Consider the following 10,103-nt stretch of genomic DNA (forward strand, 5'->3'; position numbering starts at 1 on the left):
ATGCTAGGGGTTACGGGACAAAGTGTGCGTGCATTGTTTGTTTTGTCTTTTTTGTCTAGCGAGAGAGAAAGAGGGGGGTAGATGTGTTGGAATGCATGAATGGATACCATGTGTAGGATATATAGCCTACAATTTGTCTATAACAATGAATAAGTGGATAGCATTGGTTCAGAGTGTCTATTCCCTACCCTCTACGGGTACCCATCTATCAAACGCCCTTGCTTTCTATCTCGAAACAAGAAAATGACCACCCATCTATCCCAAATACTGACATCACCCCTTAATTCTCCCAAAAACCCGGAAACAAAAATTCGACCCTCTTCATCGCCTCGGAATCCCTCCCCTCAGGCTTGGTCATAAACTTGACCGCTCCCTGCGCGCTCCCCTCCCAGTGCTTCGCCAGCACCAAAGCGCTATTCTCTTGCTTGCACAGCTCATCCAGCACCGCACCAACAAGATGCTTGGCGTTCTCGCTGTTGGCAGCCATATACTTCATCACCATGGCCACATCCACATCCTCCCCCTCCGTGTTCCTCCAGCAGTCGTAATCAGTAGCCATGCAGATCATCTGATAGGCCAGCTCGGCCTCCCTTGCGAGCTTGGCCTCGGGAAGCGCGCTCATGTTGATGACGGAACCGCCCCAGGAGCGGTACATGTTGCTCTCGGCCCTGGTGCTGAACTGGGGGCCCTCCATGCAGACGACCGTCCCCTCCTTGTGGAGAACCACTCCGTCGCCCTTCATGGCCGCGGCGCACTTCTGGACGATTGCCGAGAGCTTCGCGTCGAAGGGGTCGGCGAAGCCGACGTGGCCGACTACGCCGCCTTCGAAAAAGGTAAAGGGACGGATGCCCTTGGTGCGGTCGATGATTTGGTCGGGGACGACAAAATCCATGGGCTTGATATGCTCTTGGAGGGAGCCGACGGCGGAGAAGGCGATGATGGAGCGGACGCCGAGGGAGCGGAGGGCGGCGATGTTGGCACGGGCGGGGACCTCGTGGGGGGCGATTTGGTGGTGGGCGCCGTGACGGGCGAGGAAGGCGATGGGGACGCCCGAGTGCTCGATGATGAGGATGGGAGAGGAGGGGGCGCCCCAGGGGGTAGTGGGGGTTACGGAGGCGATGGGGACGAAGCCTGGGATTTGGGAGAGGCCGGTTCCGCCGATAACGGCGATGTGGACGGGCCCTGGGGGGAGGTGGTTATGTTAGTGATTATCATGCCATAAGAGGTCTATAAGGGGGGCGAATTGGACGAGGCGCATCGTCTGTCGCATTGGAGGGAGGGTGCATACGGTCAAAGGTGGTGGGGAGAGCCGAGACGGTCATGATGGGCGGATAGGGGCGATTGGGCGATGGGTAGACAATCTGGGAAAATGAAGAGAGTTAAGGGAACAGAACCACAACGCTTCCAAGTGCAAAACAAGAATGCGCGCGAGATATCTGGTATTTGTAAGACCACCACTGAGCCGAAGACACCCTGCCTGGCTGACAATTTATGGCGGGGCTCTCGATGCGAATTTTACCCCGCCGTTGGAGAGACGTTGCGGTCGACGGGGATTCGGCAGGGGTTATTATGTGACGCTAGACTCGGAGGGGTTTAGCGCAGAAGGTCGATTTCGAGCAACGGCCAAAGGTTGGGTGGTTGATCGACTCTCTTTAACTTTGATCTCATATTAAAGTTTGTCAGCTTGTTCCCTTTCTTTCCCTTCATCGGTTCAACGTGGTGCTACTGTACGTGTACGGCTAGGGTCAAACCATCGATTCAATCAAGTTTCACAAGCTTCAAAAAACTGTTGCCTCGACTGGGCCATCCATCTCCATCAACCATGACAGGAGCCGAGGCCGCAAACATTGCGGCAAACTCACCACCACCACCACCACCACCACCTCTCGAGCTCGAACCATTACCTAGAAACAGTAATGGACGCCGGCCACTCAGCATCGAGGAGGTATGCTTCACCTCGGCCATGACCTGCTTCGAGGGGTTGCTAAAGCTGGACCCCGCCATCGGCACAAGAACCATGTTCTATGTCACCAAGTTCATTTCACGGACTTTGGAAAAAACACATGCCCTCAAGGATGTCAGGGAAAATCTGTCAAAAAGCGTCGAGGTCTGGATATGGTTAACCAGAGACTTTGCCGCTGCCATCCCCAGTTTAACAACCCGTTCCATTGGACCTCTGGCCAGCTTGAATGATCCAGACAAGGGCGTCACGGCTCAGGAGAGCACAACTTTGATCACCAAAAATTACCAATCTTTGAGGGACGATCTTCAGCTGTTGATCAAGTTGATGCACATTGCTAGAAATCTCCTGGTTGTGCCCGAGCCTGAGATCCCCCAAGATTTATGTGCTGCGGCCCAGTTCGACCAGATGCTCTACCAAACCATCATTCTTTGTGTTAATGTCACAAGTAAGGCTTACGACGGCGATATTCTGGAAGAGGGTGCCAGGCTGAAGTTGAGCGAGATCACCGAGCTGTGTAAGTCCTCTAACCCCAAGTCCTGTAGCTACGGATACCATCACTAACTCCAAAGACAGATAAGAAACTGCTGGTTACGTGTCTTCAACAAGCCCACAACTGGATTGCCAAAAATGACAGAAACAAAATGTCGTTCTGGTCGACTGTTCTTTTCGATGAGGACGCCATGGAAGATAGCAGCCTGTATGGAGAGGGAGAGTTCCGGCCTGATGTCGCCAAAACGGAGGTGCAAAACTGGTATGAGCGCAATTCCGAGTTTTCTCCCAAAGCTCGCCAACTCCTCGTTGAATACGAGGAGACGGTAGCACGTCATGGCATTCCTCCAGGACATTTACCATGCATCTCACCACTGGCCTGGAACTGGCTGCCAGAAGGCTCGGTGAGGGCCCGTGCGGACAAGGCATCAGACAACACCAAGATCACGCCGCAATGGGTAGAGGACGAGCCCGACAAGTTCACCCAAGACCAGCGTTATGGACGCGTGTCACGAGAGGTGGATGTCTGGTGGCTCAAGATCCGCGATCCCAATTACGAAAGCTGGGTGGTTCCGATGCCGACGGTCGAGTTTGCCCAGCAGAGAACAGAAAACTGCAAGGCCAATCTCGTCAACCGGTACGCGCATGCCTACAGGACAGAAGAGCACGAGGTTGAGGACTCGGTGCACTCTGCTGAAGGAATCCCACCACCCGAGGGATCGGGAGAGCAAGATACCAAGGAGGGTGGCCATTACGCTCATGACTATAATGACGACATGATCGAAGAGGAAGACATTGACGATGACGAGTCCTACGGGGAAGGTCCCATGAGTGGCCTCCTCACCGAGGTGCCCAACATTTTGGATCCCAAGCAGATCGAAGCCCTCCACATGATTGTCAAGTCGTGTATTCTCGACAACGCCGGTCTCGCGCTTAGTAACGCGGGGGAAAATCTGCAAAAGACCAGGTGCAGAATGTTTCTTGCGCTGGAATGCGGACGGAGTTTGCTTCGGGAAATACTCGTCTTCATTGCCGTGTGGGAGAAGTCGGAGCAATCACTCATTTTCCAGCTCACGACGCAGATTGTGGAGGCGATTCACCATAGTGCCCTGATCCCCTACGCCTGGCAGTCGTTGAGAATACCAAAGGATATAATCTCACCCGCTCAGACAGTCTTGCTGCGGCTGGTCAACAACATGTTCCGGGCTCGGAATGCCGATCCACCAAAGGCAGAGTCGAAGGAGCATCTTCGAGATGTCAAGCTTTTGCATTTCCTGTTTATTCAGTTCCGTAGTCGGATTGTACCCGAGTGCGCTGCCTTGATGCATCTTCAGGCGCAGATTAGGAACGAGTTGTGTGATCCATCGGATTTCCCCGTCGACAGCTGGGATATGGAGCGTGCAAAGGATGGGCTGACGCAATTTTTGGAACTCTTGTCAACGGTCAATGAGCTGCAGGAGACGAGGCATTATCTTATCGAGTGGGAGGCGGCTTACGAGCTGATCGTATTGCTCAAGGGACTTGAGGCCGGTGTAGAAAAGGCAACCATGGTTCAGCCAGTGCCTGCCCGTTCTGCCCAACGCCAGCAGCACGATACCCCCGACCATGACGATCACGGTTACGACTCAGAGGACCACCCTCTCGCTCCCCCTCCCCCGCTTCAGGAGCCAGCACACAAGTTCCCCTGGGCTGGCATAAAAGGCCAGATCCTCCATATTCTGGCCGGTCTGCTCCAACCACCCAACGGGCGAAACGGTCCCGGCAACCCGGAGGTCCAAGACCAAATCCTCCGCCACAACGGTCTCGTCCCCCTACTCAACTGCTGCGTCTATGACGACCACAACCGGTTCGCGAGAGAGCGGGTTCAGATCTGTCTCAAGTGGTTGATGGACGGCTCCAACGCGGCTAACAAATTCCTGAGGGATCTGGTGGCCATGAACCCCCAGCCTAGCCCACAACAACTCGCGCAACAGGCGGCTCAACAGGGTCTTAGGGTAGACGGTCTGCCATCAGATGTTAGAGTTCGCACCCGTGGGACGCAAGATGAAGCCGCTCCTCCTCCGAGACCTAACCTGAGCGCTGTCCACGCCCCTTCAAGCAGGTCCCTGCCTCCCCTGGTAGCGACGAATGCTGGGCCGGGGAATCCAGGGGGCCCTCCTCCTCCGCCGCCACCGGGACATGTACCTGTCACGGCGGTGTTGGAGGTGGAGGTGGATGAGAATGGGGAGATTGATAGGGATACGCTGAAGGAACATATACTGCCTCCGATCAGGGGGGGTGGTGGTCAACAAGGGGAGAGGAATAGGTCAGAGGAGTTGTTGAGGAATATTATGACTTTGGCGGATGAGCAGGCTGCTGCTGCTGCTGTTGCGGCGGGGGCGGGGGTGGGGGTGGTGGAAGGTGGAGTGATGGGGGGAAATAATAATACTCATCCGAGGAATCGGTCGGAGGAGTTGTTGAGGGATATTATTACGTTGGCGGATGAGGCGGCGAGGTTGGCGATGAATAGTCGGCCTGGGGGGGGTGGGGAGGGGGATGAGACGGAGGAGGAGGTGGAGGAGGAGGAGTTTATGTGAAGCCGTCTGAAAAGGCAGATATAGATTATACCGGCAAATAGAAAACGAACTTTGGGGCCGGACGGAGTTGGAAGGGTTAAAAGCATTGCAGGCGTCTGTTTTTCTCGCGGATTTAAGAGAGTATCAAATTTCGGAAGGGTGATTACATCCGCGCAGTCTATATCAGGGTGATAATATCGTGCGGACCATGCCCGTCTGTCTCTGGAATCAAGCGCTTATCCCTACCTGTCTGGTCGAGCCAGGTAAGCACCATGAATCTGCTACATATCTACCCCGCGGCACCTTGGTACCTTTGTTCAGACGACAGTTCCAATTCACCTACACAGTCAGCCAGCACCAACAACGCAATGTGGACGAAGCTGCGCCTCCATCCAAAAAGGCGGCGAAAAAGGTCGAAGCCAAGGCCAGAAAGGAGGCATTGAAGGCACAGCGCGCCGAAGCACGCCAGGCACCTTCCTCTGCTGTCGAACTTGATGACCCTGCCAAGGGCTTTTATGGACAAGCTCCTACCACGCCCATCGTCTTTTCGTCCAGTGCCGAAGACATCAGTTTTCGGAACTTTAGCGATGGAAATGTAGAAGGCAAAAGTATCATTCTCAGAGCATAGCTCCAAACCTCCCGGACTCAGAGTGCCAAGATGGCCTTTGTTGAACTACGGGAAGAAGGCAACTGGTATGTGATGGCAGATCACCATTCTTCTCTTGGGTGTCCATAACCTAACTTTCCTCCATTGAATCAGGACGATCCAGGGTGTCGTGACGGCCACATTGGAGCCCCCCGAGCAGGAGTCACCCATCATCAGCTGACCGATGGTGAGGTGGATCGCTGGAATCAACCCTGAGAGCTTCGTGGTGATTGAGGCCGGGGTACAGCGACCGATCGAACCTGTCAAGCGCTGCCGGGTGTCGAACTTTGAGCTTCGGATCACAAGATGCTATTTGCTGGCACCAGCACCGGTTATTCTGGGCATGACACTGGCCGCCGCCAACCGACCAGTTGTTGACTTCAATGATGAAGTTATCGGGGCCAAAGCTGGTGTCAGAGAGGAAGAAGAGACCGATAAGGAGGGGCCCCCAGCCGCAAGTATGCTTGTGCATTTGGACAATATCGCCATGCACAAACGAGCTCCGGTTCAACAGGCCATTGCGGTAAGGTCGTAACAGTTCTCTACACAGTGATCTTCTTGTTACTAAACCAGTCTTTTTTCTGCCAGGACATCCGCATGGAAATGAAACATCTGTTTCGGTCGTACCTCAAGGCTCGGGGCTTCAAGGAATTCGAACCACCCTCTCTGTTGGCGCAGCATCTGAAGGTGGCAGCAATGTTTTCCGTATGCCGTACTTTGCTAGGAGGCTTTCCTTGCTCAGTCGCCGCAGTTCTACAAACAATTCGAGATTGCTGGGGGGAGAAAACGCGTGTTCAGCATCGCACCAGTTTTCCGCGCTGAGAATTCCAACACTCCCCGTCACATGACTGAATTTACGGGCCTCGATCTCGAAATGGAAATTCGTCACGACTACAGTGAGGTTCTCTATCTTCTGGAAGGGGTTCTTCTTTATATATTCCGCCAAGTCCACCGGATTTTCAAGGACGAGATTGAACTCGTCCGCTCCCTCTACCCGTCTAGCGAGATACTTTTGCCCGAACCTGGCCAGAAGGTTCGCCTAACGTTTACACAGGCTCAACAACTTCTTCGCGAGGAAGGGCCGGCGGAGTTCCGTCATGTGCGCGATGACGAGGATATGACTACACCACAGGAGAAGGCACTCGGCGCCTTGGTGAGGCAGAAGTTCAATACGGACTTTTACGTCGTCGACAAGTTTCCCGAAACTGCCAGGCCGTTCTACGCAAAGCTGGACGACACGACAGCGGCAGGCTCAGCTAAAGGTGCTGTCAAGGTCACGAATGCGTTCGACATGTTTCTGCAAGGACAGGAGATCCTCTCTGGTGGGCAGCGCATCAACCATCCGGACGAGCTGGAGGCCCGCATCAGGGCTAAAGGTATTGATCCCGCGAGTCCTGGTATCGATGGTTATGTTCAGGTGTTCCGCCAGGTTGGTGTGCCGCCCCATGGCGGTGGCGGTATTGGCCTTGACCGCATCGTTGCGTGGTACCTGGGCCTCCCGAGCGTTCACCTCGCGGCTTACTATCCGAGGACTCCGCGAAGACTGTTGCCATGAATGGCTGGCTAAAAGTGGGATATTTGTTTTGTGGTCTAGATTTGAAAGTATTGAGCCAATGGTGTTTCTAAGCCATCGATCCAAGGCCAGTGTTTCATCTACAGGCTTGCCAGGTCAAAGATGAGGTATGACCGAAGACCGACAATAGATGTGCTCGAATATGACCAAATGTCATTGTTGTGCTTCTGATATGATTTCTGGGATGCAAAGCGGCCATCAGCCACCTCTCAGCAAAAGTCTCGGTCCAGACCAGACCGGTTAACTTATCACCCTGCACATCAGCCATCATCACCACAAGAGGTTGATGTACACGCTACGAAAGAAAACACTGAGCCCAGAGCAGAGTCCAGGAAATAACCGACAGCGAAGGCGAAAGGCAACGCCGGAAGTCACCCTGGAAATTTGGCGGCGGTGGGGGTTCAAAATGAGGGGTGACGTTGACCTGGCCGGACTTTGTTCCGCTGTCTCGTGGGTTGGGGTAGGCACGCCCTTGAACTAACAAGGCCCGATTTGTCAGACCGCGCCATGCCTTCCAGCATGGTACCATAGCAGCTTACCAAATGCAACAAAGTCAGAAGGATTCATACAAAACCAGACGGGTAGCTGCCTAAATTATTGAACTCGATTCATATCTATCTCGTGATCATTCAACATATATGTTGTTTTATTCTTTCAGGCTGTTTTGCTTGACCACCTCCTCTTGCATCGTGCCAACCATACTAGGACTCTCCCCTGAACCCTTAGCTGTCGATTTCCTGAACAAAGCTGGAATCGTCGCAGGTACCTCGAGTTTTGAATATCTCATCAGAATGGCGACGCTCCACGAACAAGTCAAGGGTTGGCATGAAGGCGAGCGAGCAATCCATACGCTGCTCAAGGTGCCTACCTCGAGCAGAGAGAATCCTACCAATGTCGGCCTTTCCTGGTCTCATGGCGACCGAGTCAGCGCTTCACCCCTTGTTGCCATTGGGACAGTAGATGAGCAAGGTCGTCCGTGGACTTCCATCTGGGGTGGTGAGCGCAACTTTGCACGACAGATCAGCCATGACAGGCTTGCTATGGCAAGTCTTGTCGACAAATGCCACGACCCCGTCGTCAAATCGCTCGGCTTAGATCGTCTTGCGGATGGTGAAGTGGGCCAGACATCTGGAGACAAAGCTATCAGTGCTTTGAGTATTGATCTGGAGTCTCGAGATCGGGTCAAGTTGGCTGGGAAGGTGGTTGTTGGGGCACTTGTAGGAAGGCCGAATGACAAGGCTGTCTCCCAAGTGCAGCTTGCTTTCCAAGTCGAAGAGAGCCTTGGAAATTGCCCTAAATATCTCAACAAAAAGGTCATCTGGGCTCATCTTCCCTCCCCACAGCTAGTCTCATCATCACTCCCGTTACCTAAGGAGGCTATTTCGTTGCTTGCCAAAGCAGATCTATTCTTTCTGTCTTCCACCAACGGCCAAACGATGGACACAAACCACCGAGGCGGTCCACCTGGCTTCATGAGAGTCATCAGCAACACCGATCCATCACCGGGAGGTGTCAGTGGTGCAGTGCTCATCTACCCCGAATACTCCGGCAACCGCCTCTATCAGACCCTCGGAAACCTCCACACCAACCCCCTGATCGGTCTCGCCATCCCCGATTTCGACACATCGGATGTCCTGTACCTAACAGGCACAACGGAACTTCTCGTCGGTGACACAGCAGCCGCCTACCTACCACACACAAAACTCGCAGTCAAAATCACAGTCCGCTCTGCCATTTTCGTCAAGGATGGCCTCCCTTTCCGAGGTACACCCGGTGAATTTAGCCCATATAACCCACCTCTTCGCAAACTCACCACCGAGGCCCCTGCTCCTCTGTCTGCCTCCAAACCAGCCGCCACAGCTACTCTTGTTGGCAAAACGTCATTGTCACCTACCATATCCCGCTTTACATTCTCTCTTGCCTTCAACAACCCTAAGGAAAAGAGGCTGTGGAACCCAGGGCAGCACATCACCCTCGACTTTGGCGGCGAGCTGGACAATGGCTGGGCGCATATGAAGAATTCTGATCCGCAGTCACTCAACGATGACTATGTCCGGACCTTCACCATTTCTAACAGCCCTCCGTCCAACGCGGAACAGGAGATCAAATTCGAAATCACGGCAAGAAAACATGGACCTGTCACGGGTTTTCTGTGGGGGTATCACATCTCCCCAAGTGCAGCACGTTTAGAAATCCCGGTGCTGGGGTTTGGTGGTGAGGAGAACTTCAGGCTGATAGGCACGGGAAAGGAGAAACAGAAGGTGTTTGTAGCTGGCGGGGTAGGGATCACGCCTTTCTTGGGGCAGGTTCGTGAGATCGCTGCCACTGATCACGAGGTGGAATTGATATGGAGTTTGAGGGCCGACGACCTGCCATTTGCGAGGGACGTCCTGGGCAGGAACGAGGGTATCAAGAAAGTGAAGGTGAGACTTTTCCTCTCTGGGGGCTGCGGTGAAGCTGGGAAGGCGGAGATGGCGAAAATCAAGGGGTTGGAGGGGGTGAAGGTTGAGATGAGGAGGCTGACCAAGAAAGATGTTCAGGGGGACTGGTTTGATAAGGAGAGGAAAAAGTATTTCTTGTGTGCTGGGGTGGGGATGATGAAGGTTTTGAGGGGGTGGTTGGAGGGGGAGGAGGTTGTTAGTGAGAGTTTTGAGTATTGATTTTTTTGAGGCTGTTCAGGGGTTGTTCAGGGGTAGTGTTTTGGCAGGCGAGTCGACATGGGGACACGCGGCCATGGCCCAGCAACCATGTCTCACAGGGACTGGGCACTGTCCGTCGCACAGTACGTAATCGAGGGCGAAATCCAACTAGACACCTGTGTCACGACGGTGAGGGTGATGAAACATAGAGCATCACGAGCATGAATAGCAGCAGTTT

General features: G+C 53.8%; 5 protein-coding genes across 5 annotated transcripts; 4 read left to right on the plus strand and 1 right to left on the minus strand.

Moving 5' to 3' along the window:
- Positions 1-203: 203 nt before the first annotated feature.
- On the minus strand, positions 204-1,661 carry MEU1 (S-methyl-5-thioadenosine phosphorylase). The gene is made up of 2 exons (XM_062912304.1): positions 1,289-1,661; positions 204-1,182 (listed from the first exon to the last, which is right to left on the minus strand). The coding sequence occupies exons 1-2, from the start codon at positions 1,320-1,322 to the stop codon at positions 281-283; spliced, it is 936 nt and encodes a 311-aa protein (XP_062766091.1). The 5' UTR covers positions 1,323-1,661; the 3' UTR covers positions 204-280.
- On the plus strand, positions 1,473-5,028 carry QC763_406650 (uncharacterized protein; the record flags this gene model as incomplete). Its single annotated transcript, XM_062912303.1, has 2 exons — positions 1,473-2,477; positions 2,537-5,028. Exons 1-2 carry the CDS (start codon positions 1,823-1,825, stop codon positions 5,026-5,028), a joined length of 3,147 nt encoding a protein of 1,048 aa, XP_062766092.1. The 5' UTR covers positions 1,473-1,822.
- Positions 5,029-5,215: 187 nt separating this feature from the next.
- QC763_0069590 (uncharacterized protein) lies at positions 5,216-5,635 on the plus strand (the record flags this gene model as incomplete). Its single annotated transcript, XM_062905966.1, has 2 exons — positions 5,216-5,270; positions 5,355-5,635. The coding sequence occupies 2 exons, from the start codon at positions 5,216-5,218 to the stop codon at positions 5,633-5,635; spliced, it is 336 nt and encodes a 111-aa protein (XP_062766093.1).
- A 202-nt stretch (positions 5,636-5,837) lies between these two features.
- On the plus strand, positions 5,838-7,208 carry QC763_406640 (uncharacterized protein; the record flags this gene model as incomplete). The annotated part of the gene is given in 3 exon segments (XM_062912302.1): positions 5,838-6,176; positions 6,242-6,358; positions 6,378-7,208. The coding sequence occupies 3 exon segments, from the start codon at positions 5,838-5,840 to the stop codon at positions 7,206-7,208; spliced, it is 1,287 nt and encodes a 428-aa protein (XP_062766094.1).
- Positions 7,209-8,017: 809 nt separating this feature from the next.
- QC763_406630 (uncharacterized protein) lies at positions 8,018-9,886 on the plus strand (the record flags this gene model as incomplete). The annotated part of the gene is made up of 1 exon (XM_062912301.1): positions 8,018-9,886. The coding sequence occupies one exon, from the start codon at positions 8,018-8,020 to the stop codon at positions 9,884-9,886; it is 1,869 nt and encodes a 622-aa protein (XP_062766095.1).
- Between the last annotated feature and the right edge of the window lie 217 nt (positions 9,887-10,103).

Source organism: Podospora pseudopauciseta, chromosome 4 (assembly GCF_035222475.1).
Source record: "Podospora pseudopauciseta strain CBS 411.78 chromosome 4, whole genome shotgun sequence".
NCBI lineage: Eukaryota > Fungi > Ascomycota > Sordariomycetes > Sordariales > Podosporaceae > Podospora > Podospora pseudopauciseta.

Bases quoted from the DNA above. Each gene is read 5' to 3' on its own strand.
- MEU1 (XM_062912304.1), bottom strand. From the start codon at position 1,322: ATGACCGTCTCGGCTCTCCCCACCACCTTTGACC. The intron at 1,183-1,288 runs GTATGCACCCTC...ACCTCCCCCCAG, and splicing joins TCTCCCCACCACCTTTGACC to GGCCCGTCCACATCGCCGTT.